The 18,916-nt window shown below is 36.8% G+C and overlaps 1 protein-coding gene across 4 annotated transcripts in view; it reads right to left on the minus strand.

Annotated features, from left to right (window-relative positions):
* Positions 1 to 891: 891 nt before the first annotated feature.
* Positions 892 to 18,916, minus strand: part of Hycc2 (hyccin PI4KA lipid kinase complex subunit 2) — a 65,608-nt gene continuing 47,583 nt past the window's right edge. For 3 of the 4 annotated variants that reach the window (XM_021166094.3, XM_029474949.2, XM_029474951.2), the window contains 5 exons: positions 18,350 to 18,466; positions 17,780 to 17,867; positions 13,451 to 13,610; positions 12,556 to 12,723; positions 892 to 8,382 (listed from right to left, as the gene is read on the minus strand). In XM_021166094.3, the coding sequence (XP_021021753.1) occupies positions 7,781 to 8,382; positions 12,556 to 12,723; positions 13,451 to 13,610; positions 17,780 to 17,867; positions 18,350 to 18,466 (1,135 nt within the window). In that variant the 3' untranslated portion in view covers positions 892 to 7,780. The remainder of the gene's footprint in view (positions 8,383 to 12,555; positions 12,724 to 13,450; positions 13,611 to 17,779; positions 17,868 to 18,349; positions 18,467 to 18,916) is intronic. The other variant, XM_029474959.2, reaches the window with a different exon arrangement.

Genomic DNA, 18,916 nt, shown 5'->3' on the forward strand with positions numbered 1-18,916 from the left:
TCAGCCAGCCTAGTTTTAACTGCTGAGCATCAGGCCATTGACACTTGTCTCAAAGAGGCTGTCATTCTCGAGGATGGAATCCCAGGTTTTCTTCTGGCCTCTGCACACACGTGAACCCTGCCACTCACAGATGCATTAAAAAGAAATTAGCAGTGCTGGAGTACGGGAGAGGGGCAAAAGAAAATTCTGAGCCTTCTCATTAATAAAGCTGGCTCCTCTATAAACAAGAATTTGGCTGCTTTAGTGTTAAATGTGTATCTCTACAATTAGCATATCAAAATGTAGAGCTGCTCTTTATATTATATGAATCAATTTCACTTACGATTTTATAATTGTAAAATTTACTTATTCATTTGTATGTGTGGAGGTCACAGGAAACTTTGTGGAGTTGTTCTCCTTACATCATGCAGGTCCCAGGGGTTAGTCTCAGGTCATCAGGCTTAGACACAAACATCTTTACCAGATAATACTTCTTAAGGGCCCTAGTCCTCTTTTGAAACACATTTTCTCATTCTGTTAGCCCAGGATGACTACAGCAATCCTCCTGCCTTAGCCTCCGAGTGCTGGGATTACAGCTGTGTGCCATCACAGCAGAGTTTTTGGTTTTTGTGTTATTTCCTGGTGTCATATAAGTTTAATGTAATGTAAATGTGCAGATATACCTAGGAAGGTGTGATGGTGGGAGGCAGACACACAGCTGGATCTCTAGGAGTTATATGCTAGCCTTGTCTACATGGCAAGTTCTAGGCCAGCCAGGGCTACTCAGTGAGATTCTGCTTCAAAATGAAATAAAAACAGACACATAAGTAAAATCACATTTGAAAATACAATGAAAGGACTATGGTAAAGTATAAAACTAAGGTAAGATATAATCAACTCAAGGAAATCCAGTTAAAAGCCAAATAAAGCTGTATTTTTATACTGTACAAAAGAAAATTTACATTCTTAATGTAGCTAGATACATCAAGGGGGAAATGACACATCCCTCAGGAGACACGATATTTAACATCTGAGATGTTATATTTCTGCATTGCAGACGGATACTCAATTTTATACATCTTTATTTACAATAAATTAAAATATTTTTCATCTCTGGCAGATATTTACAAGTTCAACAGTGACACATTTCACATTTCAACAATCAACAGCATTGATCCGTTCAATAAGACAAGATAATGGCTCACATGCACCAGTACATATGATCTTAAATGTGCATTTTGGTTTTTTTTTCTTCAGCTCTGAAACAAACAAACAAAAAAAGATTTTTCACTAGTCCTAAGTTGAAAGGACATCTCTTAATAAAGATCATACTTCTTACATGCCTACCCATAATGTTCACCAGCAGAATCCTCTCAATACTTGGGAAGTTTATACCAAGCTATAAATTGATACAGGTTAACAATAACAACAATAGGCTGATCAAATATATCTATCCTTTTACAGAAACAAATAATGAAAATGGGATATTCCATTTGCCTGTTACAGAAACCACATTACATAAAGCCAAGGCAGTAAAATCTGTACACTGCTAAAACAGTTTCATTTAACCAGTTTTAAACTGAATGTTAGCCAGCCCAGTTTTTAATACCAAAAAGATTCTGTGTAAAACACATGATAAACCTCATACTAATATTTTTAACATCACATAGAATATTATCTTTGCACTGTATTCAGATAATAAAATTAAAAGAAATACAAACCGTTATCAGTCACTATTTGAAGGCCAATCTTCTCTTCCCAAGAACAGTACATTTTTGTTTGTTGTTTTGAGACAGGCCTTGGCAGTCCTGGAACTTACTCTATAGACCAGCCTGGCCTTGAACTCAGAGATCTGCCTCCCTCTGCCTCCGAGTGCTGGGATTAAAGGCATGTACTACCACACCACTTAAATATTTATTAACTATAATGTGGTATTAAAAAATTAAAGAACTTGTTTAAAATAGCAGTTAAAAAACAACTATAATTCGTTATTTAAGAAATCATTAAACAACTTAAACCCTGTAGATCTTTTTGGCCTACATATTTTAGAAGCGGTTATTTTATCTTCTTTTAACCCAACCATGTTTTAATGCAAAGACAAAAAGCAGTCAAGAGTGAACACAGACATAAATGTAAACTAACCTAAACATATCAGTATAGCTAGTATTATACTAGAAATAGATGACACTGTCCATTGAAGGGTACCTTTCAATAATTTTTCCTATAATTTTACCTAAACAACCCATAATATACACTATACCAACTTCAGGAGTTTCCCCCATTTATTCCAATACTGATATGCAAAATCCTTAATTTAATAAAAATATGTCATAAGGAATAAAATTAAGACTTATTCTTTAATTGGTACTTTCAGTGGAGTACTGACATCTTATTGATGTAGGGAAAAATAGGATATTATCTACTTACTGTATGTGTTTTCTAGTTCACATAATGTATTAATATTTGTTTCTTTCAGGGTTAGAAAGAAGTCACTACATTAAAGGGGGGTACATTCCTTATTAGATGCCTTAAAAATGATTTGTCAGCAGAAACATTTTCTTTGGTAAATTTTGTAAATCGATGAAGATGTAAGATGTCTTCTGATATGAGTGACACTGAGCTGTTTACACCGAAATACAGCAAGCTGCATAGCAAACTTGTAGATGGGGGCAGATTATCTGATTAAGTTCATTTTTCTTTGTCAATAAAAAGACCTTCTACTTCCAGATATGCAAGTTTAAAAAAAAATTGACTTATACCTTAAAATACACCTAATTCTACTTTTTTTTGTTTTTGGTAAAACCATATTAAATGTAGTAATATAATTACTATCAGACATACGAATATGCCTTAATTTGTAAACATTAAGAACCCATCTTCTCAAAATTCAGAAGCAAAACACAGAAACTCTCCTGTGCTATTCCGCCAGTTATTTCACACGACCCCTACATTTCTGTGAAACTGTATCCTGAATTATTTGGTCTTGATTATATTTTTCATAGGACAAATGGCTAACATTACAAAAATACTGGAGGAAAAAAAGAGAAATGTTGTCATTATGTTGTCAGGATTAAACGAAATGCATCGCCAAGGACAAGAGGCTGGGTTGTGCCTCCTATGTAGTAGTTTCATACCAGTGTGATGCATCCATTAGATTCACACAATATAAACAACACTAGGATTTGGCTCATCTCCTTTGCATGGAAAATTGGACTAACCTGATGACTCATTATTTTATTTTTACACTATATTCCATGTTTATATAATCAGGTAAATATTCTATTTTTAAGAGGTTAAGCTGCCAGCAGCTAGTCTTCAATCACTTATTTTTGGAAACCACTTTAAGAAAATTAAAAGTATTACAGTAAGTATCTCACCAACTTCGTGGTGAAGCAACAACAGTGGTCATTCTGCTTGAGAGAGAAAAGCCTCCTGTTCCAATGCTTGATAGAACCACAGTGCAGAAAAGTTGCTCTAAGTTCTAATGTTGTAGAATTTCTGACCACTAGCATGACATATTAATCTTTTTAAATTGAAAAACTATGTAATTGGAATGCTAAATTTTTTCATTAAATTAAAAAAAAAAAACCCTTACTTTATAATGTAATTCAAGTTCAGAAATGGAGTGGTCCCACTTGCCAGTGTTTATACAGTATGTTACCCTACCCATAAAGACAGAAACTAGTATTTTTATTTATAAATAAACATATAGTGAATTAAATGAGACACTGATTGTCAACAACTTAAGTACTAAACAATGGACCCAAAGAAGCCTCCTAAGTGAGGTAGGAAAAACGCACCACTGCATTAAGGTATTCACAAAAGCAGTGCAGACAAATGCAACGGGAAGAAGCTCTTTACCAAATGTAAAAGCTACTAAATGGAATTGAGACTACCAGCTGGAGATACTGAGCTTATGTAGCTAAGACTACCACACTTGAGTTGTTTTTATACGGTCTATATGTGATAAATGACACAGAGACCACTGTGCGTGGATTCAAAGTTTCACACTCACTAATATTCTTTTTCAGTAACATAGAGGAATATTGCTCTTAGCTACTCTAAGCCGAGTAAGGAACAGTTTCTCTCTAGATGGAAAATGAATGGAATTGAGTTTATCTTTACTCTGCAATCTTCTAAAGTGTACCTTTGATGACTGAAAACTGGCTGATTAAAGATCACTTTCAAATAGTTAGAAACACTGATCAAGGAAATTTCATTGGGTTTATTTTGCATTTAAACAAATCCCCCAAAATACAAATAACATGGCAGCATATAACTGTTATGTGGTAGAAAATTCACAAGGCATAAATTAGAAAAGAATAATGTGCTATACAGACACCTACATTTTGAACACATCCCCATCTGTATTAATTATTTTACTTTTTTTTCCTTCTGGAATTAATACTTTTCTTAATGTGTTCACCAGCTACTAGACCAGAAAAATAAAGAAATAGCAGAAATGGAAGTGTTTCATATCACATTTACCAAAGTATGGATAACCAGAGGCAATGAGGCATCAATATGCACGTGACTAGAGACAAGGTTTGATTATGGCCCTGCTTCTTAGTCATGGGCCTTATTTCACAACCTCTTTTGAGCCTCAGTGTCCTGAGGATGAAATGTGTGTGTATGGCAGAGAGAAGAGCCAAATTGTCTCTAGGGTCTCTTCTAGCACAGAAACCTGATCTGCAACAAACAGGCACACAACAGTGGGCTGCGAAAAAAGGGGTATTGGCAAAGGACCAAGATTTTAAATGACAAATCTTCCCTCCCTGGCTTGTAAGTTAACTTTTTACTTTATATTTTAGTTTTCTTACCAGTAAAAGTAACTGAAAGTCATATAGAAGAACGCCTAAAACCTTCAGATACTGTAGTCCTTAATCTAGCCTAGTACAGATGGCATCAACATAAAACAAATATTTTCCCCTAAATGTTTTTTTTTTTTCTATTAGGCGATGAAGCTTCATGAAAGCTGAGAAATATTAAAGGGAAGTTATCAATGGTTAAATTATGGACATTTCTAACTTTCTATGACATTTTTAACAGCTGCTGTATAACTGAACAAAAACCATTTTAAAGTCAATGCTGGTAACATAAAGTGGTTGAAATGATCATTAGAAAACTTGGTAGTTTGTCTAATTTTAATTCATTTCATTTTAACTGTTATCTTACACAGAAAATGTATCCTAAGACCCTTGCTATAAAGTGTAAATGAAGAACTTCTTCATTGAGACCAAATTATTACCCAAAGAATAGGAAGCAAATGTTTCAGGGTTGTGAAATATTACTTGGGATGTATATACAAAGTCTACACATGCCAATAAAAAGATGATGAAAAAAAACCTTTTTTTTTTTTTTTTTTTTTTTTTCTTTTCTGAGACAGGCCTTCTCTGTGTAACCCTGGTTGTCCTAGAACTCCATCTGTAGACCAGGCCAGCCTTGAACTCAGAGATTCACCTGCTTCTGCCTCTGGAGTGCTGGGATTCAAAGTATGTGCCACCATTCCTGATTCTTAAAACCAACTCTTCAGTTATGATGTTTCTAATCAAAAGATGTTTTCTTATATTTACAACAGTTTATGCTATACTTTCAAATTATTTGGTATTCTTTTGTGCTTTATTTAAAATGCTTGGTTTAAATGCCAATCTGTTACATTTGAGCCTGTTGAGCTCCAGCATGAAGTGGGCATGCTTTGCTGTCTAAGACTGATACCTTCCTTTATGCACCACAGAGCCTTTCTGTTCAGTAGGTTACAAAAACATTTTATTTTACTATTTTTTACTGTTTTACAATTCTATTTTCTTTTATGTTTACTTGATATCTCTTAGTTAAATTAGTAGAAATAGGGCTAAAATGTGTCTGTGATAAATGGATACACATATCATACGCATATTATAAACAATCAATAGATCACATTTCAGCTTTTAGTTTTACTCCAAAGTTTGGCAATGATGTGGATAATAGCTGAGGTTCTAGTTCCCTATTTGTTGGGAGCTGAAAAAATGTTATAAACTATCAAATCTAATTAAGGATTATTCTAACACAATGCCCCCTAAACAGACAGACAGATGGACAGATAGACAACTCCTCCAAAAATGGTGCTTTATGTATGAAAAAAATGAGAGGCGTTTTCCTGGTTATTTAATTTATCAAATTTTATGGTAAATAGAGATAAAACAACTTTGTCAATTAAGAGGACACTTGCTTCCTATAAAGGCAGTGTAATTTTCATTCACAATAACATAAAATGTCTACATGTACAAGGGTGTGTGTAACTGATGTTCTTGAGATGGGTAATTCATAGCAATTGAAGTCACACAATACTGATTTTTAAAATCCTAATATATTCCCTTCTTTTTCAAACAAAGCCTGAGACCCAGAAGAGATTATAAGAAAGTCTTAGCCAACCAAATCACAACAAAAATCCTTTAAACTAATAATGCATTTTTGTAGCCTCTTAGCAGTTACCAAATGCTACTCATTTACATTCAACATCAAGTTTACTGGCATGATTTCAAAGTTTTATAAAAATGAGAAACTTTGCAGATAATCAGAAGATACACAAACTGCAATAAACACAAAGGCAGTGTGGTCCTTGTGGAGAAATCAAGTCAGTACCCTCTGGTAGAAATGTTCTATACAAATGTGTCACATAGAAGCATCAGTGTTTTCAACCAATCATCTGTCCCTGATGTATTTCCTTGGAGTATAGATCTCAGGACTTTAGGTTTCTGTATCCCATATCTGACTGAATCTAGGTACATCTAGGAAGCAGCTGAAAGGGTTTCTCTAGTCTGATATCTCAGAGAGTGGACTGAGAAATCCCTCTCTTTACCTGAAGACGTACAGTGTCTACTTCAGTCATCACCAACTCACAAAGGAAAGGAAGAAAGAAAACAATTATAACTTCACCTCATATACAATCGCACACAAACTAAACAACAACACCCTTCCCCCAACAAAGCCCCAGCACCATAATCTCAATCATTCCTGGGAAATAGAACATGCCCCATTGAGTCTCTGATTTGTTAGTTCAAACTTTAAGGGCAGAAATGTCCTTAAGTCCTTGTGGGAAGAGGGAAGACCTGTTGTTAATGACTAGAGAGCCATTGAGAAAGTGCATTATCAATCACACAATCAACTTAGAGCACTACCCTCCAATGGAGGTGGTCACAAATTGATTTAAATGCCTCAATAATTAAACATTTGTGTCCTTGGGATAAAGTAAGGGGGGCAGTTAGCCTCATTTTAATAAAAAAATTGCAGTAGTCTACCACCTTCCCCCATGCTTCCCAAGAATATAAAATTGCACAGACTCAGAGAAGCCCAAAGTCATAGCAGAATCTCTGAGGCACTCCTGGTTAAGAGAGAAAAAATATGATCCAGTTATCTTCATAGTTCCATAGATTATGTGAACAAACCCGTTTTGTTTTTAAACAAAAGCCAAAGAATCATTTCATAGGGATCTTATACACCATTTCCTCGACACCTCCTCAGTCTCACAGTGTTGAAATGGGACCGATCAGCCTACGATGGATTGCACATCACCCAAGGAGAAAGGAAGGCATGGAAAAGGCAAACGTTTTACACTGCTTCACAAACACATTTAAGGGAATAGGTAGAGAGGTTAAAAGAAAGGAAAGGAAAACCTTATTGCTGTTTCCATACAAAATACAGTATGAGATACCTAAGCTAAGTCAAATCTGATGATAGTGACATCTTTTCACAATGCGGGATGATGTGTCTTGCACAATGAAATGTTCAGTGTAGAAGGTTAGCAGAACAAGGGGCATCAGAACTACACCTGGGATATTAGCTGCATATTGAAACTTGGGGATCGAGACTGCTTGGTTAAGGGGGCTCCTGGGCTGAGGAGCTCTTTACCTTCACCAGCGTGACCTAGCCGGTCTTCTTGTAGACTGATAGTTGAATATCGATTAGCATTTGTAGCTGCTAGATTAGTAACTCCCTCAGTGCCAACCCCAATGCTGGTACTTGCTTGACCGCCATTTACATAGTCAAAAGATTTACTTGAGGAAGCACTGGCTGTCCGGATTAGACTTAGACTATTGGTTTTTGGCACCACCTGGCCTGCAGGCAGGCTCAAGTGTTTCTTCATCGGTGTCAGCTCAACTGAATCTATGCTGAGATCTGCTTGTTGTTGTACAAACTGCTTTCCAACTACTGAATCTCGAGGGCTCTCATTGGATTTGATGGCTGATGCTGTTTCTTTGTCTTTGGCAGAACGCCCAGTTGCTACTTTCCGTAAGCTTCCCCGCTGAGAAGAGGAGGGCGGTTTGGTCCCATGTGGTTGGCTGCTAAGAGAAGCCCCTGATGAAAATCCTTCATCTGCATCATTCATGTTTAAGGACTCCTCTCCGCCATTTAGACCCTCAGCACCTAAAAAATAAATCAGACAGATTATAGCTACATTAAATAAAAAAGCAGCTGTGAATACACTGACCTAATCTCATGTTAAATGTTTGTTATGATCTCAGTACTTTAATTTAGGGGAATAAACCTCTACACAGAATTGTAACACACTATTCCTTGCTTTCACCTGGCTTTATTTGCCCTGGTTTTGTAAAAACTGTCCATAAATATTAACTAGTACACTATCAACATCTAAGGCACAGAAAACTAAAATATAACACTTTAAAACCACACTATATCCATTGAAAGTCACCATATCTATGTATTTTAAACAAAACCCCTTCCTTGTTTTTTCTTTAACCTATTATACAAAATATATTGTATAAAGGGGTTCTCTTCTAATCTCAGTTACCCAGAATTATACCAAGTCATTTAGGCATACAGGCCAGACCCTTTTTAAATTATGCATTATTTATTTGACAGCTAACTGCATTTATATAGCTTTGTACTATATTTCTTTTTAACATCTACCAAATTTGCCAACTAACTGCCTAATAACTTCACAATCACATTCTGTCTTATGGATACACCCCTCTCATAGATTTCCGTGACATTTGTACTGATTGTGAGGCAGCAAAGGTAGGTGTCTATACTCCGTATCTCTAACAGTTCTGTCCTTAGTAGGAGACAAAAGCACTGCACGCTGTAGTGCATCTCACACAGTAACTGCACTTAGTCAAAGGACCTTCTCATCTTGAGGTTTTGTGGGATGAGAATCACATGATACAAATGAGCTTGCAGTTTCCAGACAGCCCAATTCTCTTACTGAAAAGTGTGATCAAACAGTCTCAACATTAATGCTTTCTTCTTTCAAAAACTGAAAATAATTTTCCCAGAATGAAAGAAAGTAAGAATCTATAAAACAGATATTAACGTGATAGTTAAGGTAAAATGTTAGAGAACAATGTAAATACTAATTTGAGATACAGGTTACCTAATAAAAATGTACATATTCAAACACAATCTTTTACTTAACATAGCACCTGAAAAGTAAAAATATTTCTTAGCAATATTTCTTTACATGGATTAGTTATTTTACTTCTAAAAAAGAATCAAATTAGGCTATTCTTAAAGCAAAAGGCAACTTGTTACATATACATATAAATATCTACAGCAATTTAATATTTAATCATCATGCAAAGCCATGTGGAAATATATTTACTAAAAATAATAGCAACTGACACTACTTCTCTCAATCCTGTCAAAAGAACTGAGTATGTGTACCTTGAATATAAACATTTTAGATCATATTCATTTACCTCTTAATAATTGACCTATAATTAGTATAAAGATTCTAAATATTCAGAACTATTTGTATGAAATGGGTTCATCTAAGTAGTTAGGACAGGAGACCGAGAGACTTAGTGCTAGCTTTGAGTGCTGCTTCATGCACAGCTGATGCCAAGCAGTATGGCCATAGACGGTGATAACATAAAAAGCCACCATGCAAGTGAAATCTACTGCTACTGTATATACTGAAATGTTGTTTCAATGTAATGAACAATGATTACACAGAAATCACGGGCACTATCTTAAAGCTTAGAGTCTTCCTTTAATTTAAAAATATAACAAGCAAGCTCACTTAGATTTTTATTAGTGTTACTGTGTGTGTCTGCTGTGTATGTGTGTAGAGGGTAGAGGACAATTTTGTGGAATTGGTTTTCTTTATCCACCTTTACTTGGGTTCAGATCACCAGGCTTGCAGGGCAAGCACCTTTAATAACTGAACAATTTTATCTGCCCTAATAAATACATTTTTATTATTAAACTATTTAAAAACATTATTACAAACTTGTTTTATTTTAAAGTAAGTTATATATGTAATATAAAAGTTCCAGCATTCTTGAGAATTACCAAAATTCTTGTACATTTTAATCAATTTCTTTTTCTCTGTCTTAAAAACCCTCAAAGAAAGCCAGGTGTGGTGATGCACACTCTTAATCCTAGCAAAAAGGTAGAAGCAGGAAGATCTCTCTGAGTTTAAGGCCAGCCTGGTTTGCAGAGTAAGTTCTAGGACAGCCAGGGCTACACAGAGAAACCCTGACTCAAAACAAAACAAAACAAAAACAAAACAAAACACAACAAAAACCAAAAAAAACCCAAAAAACCACCATTACCTCTAAAACCAAAACAAAATAACAACAAAAAACCCAGGAAGTGAAAATGCAATTGAGTCTCAAAACATATTTCCTTTTATAGTTTTTCTGTAGGTGACAACATCCATGACTCAAAGACAGGACTGAAAGGGATTTATTTCATTGACTTTTTTATTAATAGTTGATTTTCCTATAAATTTTGCATCTACTAATAATTATTTTAAACCACGATTAATTTAGGATAAAAGATAAACCAATTTTTTATATTTTTTTATTTTATTTTTTTGAGACCGGGTCTCACTATGTAACTCTGACTAGTCTGGAACTTACTATGTAGACCAGGCTGGCCCTAAGCTCAAAGACTGTCTCTGTCTCCTGAGTGATAAAATTAAAGGCTTGTACTATCACACCTAGCTTCAAACACACTAAAGAAATGTATTGATTTTCCATAAAATCTACCCCAAACTAACAGTTGAATACTAACAGGAAACTCAATAGAAGTAACACAGATAATCAAGAGGAATTACTACTTGAGTTTTGTTTTCAAGTATAGGACTGATGAACTAAGAGCAGTGCTTCGGCCAGTGTCGTTCTGTAAGAGCTGCATCAACTGCTAATGTATGGCATTACTTTTAGTGCAGATACTTGCGACACACTAACACTCATTAGTTACAATCATCAAATGGGTTACTTAGTTATCAAGAACGAGAAATGACTCTAGTTCAGTTTGGATCCACTTGGGTTCCAAATCTATTCCTTTTCTCAATTTCCTCCCTTCCTCCCTTTTCTTGCATTTAAACAAGATGCATCTAATTGCTAGGGGTAAGATAAAGAGATACAAAAAGACAAAAGGGAAGGGCACATCTCCCACAGCCACATCAAGAAGGATCTCTAAAACAGTACCAATTTTGGGGTCATTAGGCCATGCACATGCAATACTGTTAAAGTAAAGTCAATTTGGTCAAATAGGTGAGGAACTGAGGGTACATTTAGATTCTTACTGAGCATGCTCAAATTTCTAATACACCGAAGAGAAAGATACTTCCTTAAAATAGAAGGTAAATATTTTATATGTATGTTTGATCTTTAAAATAAACAGAAATCATTGATCTCTTTTAAAGCTACTTACAGGTTTATTAGGATAAAGTTTTATAGTGGTACTCCAGGGCAATATAAACTAAACAATGAAACCATTTGGCTACACTTCTCTTTTCTACAAAGCTCGCTCATATGCCATTTCATAGAAAGCAGCAGGCAAATACCTTCCCGTCAGAGAGATGCGTTCTTTTTTACAGGTAGTGATGGAGCACAGAGTTCTTATGTGCGAATAATTACATTGTAGAAACAAGGATCATTGATTTGTAACACATTTCATTTCCATCTGGGAGCTTTAACCACTGTGTGTGTGTGTGTGTGTGTGTGTAAAAGTAAAGTGTAGTACGCTCAGGATAACACATTTACAGAGAAAAGATGTCAGTAATTTAACTTAATTAACACAACTTAATCCAGCTAATGAGAAGCCAATCAATACCTGCATTCTCTGTTCGAGACTGGAAATACTTATTAACTGGACACCCTAGGAAAACAGATAAGTGCCAGCTCCACTTCAATTTCTTAAATGTGCTTATATTTTAAAATTCTCTTCACAGACTTTTAAAGAATAAACCTTAATACCGACTAAGAAGGCTCATGACCACTGGGTGCATTTTTCTAATGTTAAGAGTAAACATGCTCAGTAATGAAAGTTTTGAAGCATTTGCAGACCTTTCCATCCAGGCCCCTGCCTTGTTAGTAGCCATGCCAAGCTGCTGTTTGATGACACAGGGATGCAGACTCCGGGCCAGCACAAATGGCAACTGAAGATTGTACCTAACCTGGTGCTAGGCATATGGGGAGGAGGGCTGCTTTGCAAAGAGGAGCTAGCACACCCAGGGGTAGTGGAGACACACACTAGAATGGAAAGGTGCTCTGCTTGGGGACAGAGAGCCAGGATCCTTCTCCAGCAACTGCCTCACTGACTTCTGCCTCCTCATCTCTGTCCTACCCTCTGTTGTGGCTGCTGCTGAGGTGGGCTCCGGCGAGCCATGCTCAGGGGTCCTGCGCACCAGCACCTCCCCCTCTTGCACACGTTTGATCCCTAGGTCAGTGGAGCCGTGTTGGATCGGGGAGCCAGGAATACTCGAGTCAGCCTCGTTTGAGAAGTCAAAGCCATCTGGGATTCAACATATAAAATTTTAGTACTTTTTGTGCTGCTCTGTTCTTTTCTGAGCATTCTGACCCAGGCAGATAAGAGAATGTATATATGGATATGATATTAACACAAACACTGTCTATATAGTTACATGTGTGTGCACAGCCTGCACACACATAAGGCAGCAGATGAACAATGTGAGGTTTGCAAATGAATGGGACAGAAAAATCAGGATCATTAAAATGACAATTTCTCTTAGGCAAGACAGCTTGACTGCTTAGTACCATATGTCGATAAAATATTGCTGGGTTTAGCTCTTAGAATAAAAAAAGGAAATCCAAAAAATGAGAACCAATTCTTTGATGGATAGTTTGAATTATACTATTAGTTGGACCAGGCATATAGTTTTCTCCCACAGTGCTCATACATGTACCTTTTTTCCAGCTAATAGGCTTAAAGCAACTTTCTCCCTGTTTTTATTACTAGTTATAAAAAAAGACAAATTTTGGCTAAGTCTTATTTTACATTTTATCATTAATTGAACAGTCTAACATCTTCCTACTTTATAAACAGATATATATTTACATTAAAATAACTAAGCATTACCACATTTCTAGTACCATTTTTAAATGAAAATATTTTACATTAATTCATGAGCATTAATTGCTATCAAGCAGTTGTACATTCTATATAAACAGTGGTAAGTTTACTTGAATCCAAAAGTAAACTATAGAAAATTTATACTTACCTTCTCTTCTCCATCTATGACGACGAATTGAAGCTGTTGTAATTGCAGTCCGAGAAATTCTCGGCACTGTTGGAGTGACTTCCACTTTAAGTACTTTCTGGCCTTCTTGTGAAGAATCGGGTGCATCAAATGGTAATGAGTTTTTCATGGCATTTGCCACCTAAAATGATAATATAAGTCTATAAATTTACAACCAACACAGACTTTTAACCTGTACTATAATATATGTTTCCATTATTATACAACTTCATATGTTACACATATGTGTACTTCATATAACATATGAAGTTGTATAATATAAAAGGACAACTGTGTCAAATGTTTATTTTTATTATTATGAATTTTTCAGTAGGCTTTTCAAATAAAAAACTATTACTAAAATATGAGTTCTATACCCTACTGGATTCCTGAAGTTGTTGAGTTTCAAAAGGAAAGAGCATTCCAAAGAAAAATGTTTAATATTTGTAACCAAGATATAAAACAAGTTAGAATAAGTTCCTGCTTTCTCATATGATAAATAGCAGAAAACTTAATCTGTGATAAGACGGTAATACTTTTCTGTACTCTTGTGTATTATTCATGAGAGATTTTTTCCCTAAATACATGCTGGCAGTATGTGTCCTGTGCCTCAAGGAGAAGACTGGGAAACCTGATTGGTAAACAATTGCTATCTGACTGGTTTGTCTCTCGACCAGTAAGTAGCAATCCAGCAAAGCCACTTTGAGCTAGAGGAAATGAATGTCTGTCTTTCTTTCTTTCCCTTTGCACATGACAAGCACATGTAGGATACAGCAACCTGGATGAGAATGTCTGATCTACCCACACAGGCCTACAGGAGGAAGCTGTCTCAAGGTTTGAGGAATGTAAGCAAGGTTAAGTGTTTACACTAAGCCCGGCCAGTAATATAGAGGACGCTGGTTTCTACATTTTGTTTGGAATATAGATCTAGATATGAGAAAAATGCTATATATCAGTAAATTTATCTTGATCTTAAAGTTAAAAATGGTACAAATAAATAAAATACCTTTAAAAAACTATCCCAGGTAGAAAATGCATAAACATTTTAAATATCACAGAATCACTACAGAAAGCTTAATAACTGGTAGGAAACAAAAGTCAGTCAGGTATGGTGGCACTCATAATCACAGCACCTCCAAGACCAAGACAGAATTACAAATTCAAACCAAGACTAGGAAGCATAAGAAAGGAAAAGAAAGAAGGCAGAAGAGAAAGGGCCCACATACAGTTAAACCACCTAAAATTACTAATATTTTGCTATCTCTTTCATATGTAGATTTAAAATACACATATTTTCCTAAGCTATTATTTTTTCTTTATTGTAAGTTCTCAAATATACAATTTCATTAAGAAAATACCAAATTTCAATTGTTCTCTGTTATGAGAACACTTAGACAACTTTTATTTCTTTGCAATTAGAACAACACTGTAGGCCAGGTGTGCGCGGCGGCAGCAGCAGCGCAGGCCTTTAATTCCATCACTTGGGAGTCACAGGGGTTCCTCTGAGTTCAAGGTCAGCTTGGTTTTACAGAGTGAGTTCCAGAATTGTTAGAGCTACACAGCCTGTCTCAAAAATTCAAAAACAGAAAAATAAAAGTAACAGTACAGTTAAACTTCTAGTACTTTTAATTTAATTTTATTTGTGTGGGTGTTTTGTCTACACACACACACACACACATGCATGCATGCATGCATCATGTGCATGCCTGGTGCTCACAAAGGCCAGAAGACTGTATCATATCTCCTGGAGCTGGATTTACAGATGGTTGGGAGCCACTATGCTGGGAATCAAATCCAATGTCCTTTGTCACTGAGCCACCTCTTCAGCTCTTTATAGTACACTTTTAAGGTCTTAGTTTCCATAGACACAAAGCTACATGTGGAATAAAGAATCTAAGAGAATAAGCACTCATTACAAAATTACTTCTGCAAAGGAATGGTTAGAGTCATATTATCATCAAAGCATAACAAAGCTTCATCTTCCCCTAACTTGTCTTTCATACTTTGTTATTATATATCTGTACACATGCATAATATGTATGTGGAGGGCTGTCATTATGCTTATATGGAGGTCAGAGAACAATTTTATAGAGTTGGTTCTCTCCTACACCTTTATGTAGGTTCTGGGGATAGAATTCAAGTTGACAGATTTGCATAGCAAATATGACCCCACTGAGTCATACTGCTGGCTCAGCATTTGCATTTGTATTTGATTAAAAAAAATACTTAGTGTGTGCATGTGACTAACATAGCATGAGTGTGGATATCATAGGGCAACTTAACATAGGAGTCAAGTTCTCTCCTTCTACCATGAGGGTTCTGGGATTGAACTCAGGCTATCAGACTTGGCAGCAAGTGCCTTTATCTCAAGCCATCTCACAAGTCTCCTACATGTTGGGAAGTATGAAATCTTTAAAGTTAAGTAAGATTATAAGTGCACTTTTCTTATGTCTACAGAGAATATTTTTCCTTTTGTGTACTGCATATTAATTTTCTTTTTTGTTTGTTTTTTGAGACAGGGTTTCTTTGTGTAGTCCTGGCTGTCCTGGAACTTACTCTGTAGACCAGGTGGGCCTCTGTCTTAAGTGTTGGGATTAAAGGCAGGAGCCACCATCGCCTGGCTCTAATTTTACTTTATTAAAGGAAATGATTTAGAATTTATGTTTATGTGGAGAAAAAAATAAGCTCTTATAGTGATTACTTCATTTCTAAACTGTGCTAGTTTTGATTATAATAATAAAATGAAGATTTTACTTGAGCTTGATATCCTTTCTTTTTTCTATACATCTGAATAAAACTGATCAGGTATGGGGAGGGACAGAAGAGATGGCCAGATGGCCATAAGAATGAATGAAAATCTGCAAGTGACAGGGGTGGGGAGGTGGAGGGCATCTCCGGGACGAGACAGAGACCTGGGATAAGGGAGGCACCCAAGAATCAATGGGCGTGACCTTAGCTGTGACTCGAAGCACTGGGGATATGGAACCTGAATAAGCCTGTAACCAGGTAGGAATCCAGAGGACTGATAGAGACTCCAACCCACCCACAAAATTTCAACCCAAAATTCATCCTGTCTATAAGAAACTCAGGCATGGCATGGGTGGGTGGGTGGATGGGGGTGAAGCAGAGACTGAGGGAATAGCCAACCAATAACTGGTCCAACCAGAGACCCACCCCATGGCCAAACACCAATCCATGACACTATTAATGATATTCTGTTACACTTGCAGACAGAATCCTACCATATCTGTCCTCTGAGAGGCTCCACCCAAGCAGCTGACTCAGACAGATGCAGACATTCACAGCCACACAGTGGATGGAGCTGGGGACTCTTATGGAAGAACAGGAGGAAGGAATGCAGTCCCCAAAGGGGATAGGAATTCCACAAGATGACCAGCAAAGTCAATTAGCCTGGACCCTTGGGGCTCTCAGAGACTGAACCACCAACCAAAAAACATACATGGGTTGGACCTAGGCCTTCCTGCGTATATGTAGCACACGTGCAGCTTGGTCTTCATGTGGGTCCCAAACAACTGGAGTGGGGGCTATCCCAAAAAGCCATTGCCTGTATGTGGGATATGTTCTACTAGCTGGGTTGCCTTGTCTGGCCAGTGGGAGAGGAAGAGCCCACCCTCACAGAGACTTGAAGTGCCGGGGTGGGGGGACACTCAGTGGGGTCTGACCCACTCAGAGAAGGGGAGGAGGATGGGGAAGGATTGTGGGAAGGGGTGACAAGGAAAGGGGCAGTGAGCAGGATGTAAAGTGAGTAAGTAAAAATAAATCAATTACAACAATAACAAACCTCTGTGGTTGTCCTCTCTTTAACAGGGCTTTACTATCTAGTTAAGAATAGCCAGGAACTTACTGAGTAGCTGAGGACCATTTCCACCTTGTGGCAATCTGCCTGCTTCCATGTGCTTCCATGTGCTAGTTAGTACTTGGTTTTCTCTTTTCTTACGGATTTCAAACCATGCCTCCCTGACCCCCCCAGTTCTTCAAGACAAGTGTCTCTCTGTAACTTTGGCTGTCATGGAACTCACTCTGTAGACCAAGCTGGCTTTGAACTCAGAGATATGTCTGAGATATGTGGTAGATATGTCTACCATCATTGTCTGGAGAAACATTTCATTTTTCAATTTACCTCAATACCCACTTTCCATTTGCCCCATAGTAACATTTTGACCACATATATGCTTTAAGAAGAGTCAGCATGCCTCCAGAATAGGACCTAAATCAATAAGACTTCCATTCTCCATGGAAAAAAAGTGGACATATGTTAAAACAAACAAACAAACAAACAAACAAACTTACCAAGAGTGGCTGAGAAAAGAGTTCTAGCTGAGCTCTATAAATGATGTCATCAAGTACTTCCTGGCCAAGGTCCCACTGTCCATTATACCTATGGGATGGATTACTTAGTACTTCCAGTAGATATCTCTGATCTTTAGAACTTTAAACAAAAACAAAAACCAAAAAAACCTACCCCAAGTTCTATTGCTTTAGTTATAAACAAAGCTGTCACTGCCAAGTCCTCATTTCTGAATCACCCTAACTATGTTTACAGTAGCTAACAGAAGCCTCTTTATACAGATGGGCTTTTACCATGCTGCTATTCAGAATGATCTAGTTAAAGTATTCATGACAATCATGATAATGAACTATAACGAAACAACAGTTTTCCATATAGAGAATCTAAAATTTCTAAGATGGTTCTAATTTTGTGGCTAGTCATGTTATTAATTGGCTATTTATAAAGTGCTGAAAAGAGACCACATTAGAAAACAGGGTAACAGGCCTACATGAAACAAAAGATTGTATAAAGAAGATACAAGGATATTAAATGTTCCCATGTGCAGAAGAATTCATCTCCTTCCTACTTACATGGCATAGTAAACTCCTGTGAGAAGTTGCACCATAAATTCAGGATCTAATACAATTCGACCACAGAGCTCCTTCCACTGTTTCTCATGTTGTCGTGGAAACCCACTCACACAAACCCTAAAAAAATACAGCAATTAACATTTGACTTCCTGATTGACTACATTTACAAATTACTCATCCCTCAGCCACTGACACCTGCTATATGCCAGAGTCATGACCAGGTGGAGGATGTTGGTTTTTAAATTTTTTAAGCATGCCTTTATTCATAAAATATGGATTCCTTTAACTCCTTGGGTACTTTCTCTAGCTCCTCCATTGGGGGCCCTGTGATCCATCCAATAGCTGACTGTGAACATCCACTCCTGTGTTTGCTAGGCCCCGGCGTAGTCTCACTAGAGACAGCTATTATCAGGGTCCTTTCAGCACAATCTTGCTAGTGTATGCAATGGTGTCAGCGTTTGGAGGCTGATTATGGGATGGATCCCTGGATATGGCAGTCTCTAGATGGTCCATCCTTTTGTCCCTATGGATTCTAGTGGAGTCCATAAAAAGTAGTAAGTTTCCTCA

Source organism: Mus caroli, unplaced genomic scaffold, assembly GCF_978045245.1.
Source record: "Mus caroli unplaced genomic scaffold, Mus_caroli_1 scaffold_1, whole genome shotgun sequence".
Taxonomy (NCBI): Eukaryota; Metazoa; Chordata; class Mammalia; order Rodentia; family Muridae; genus Mus; species Mus caroli.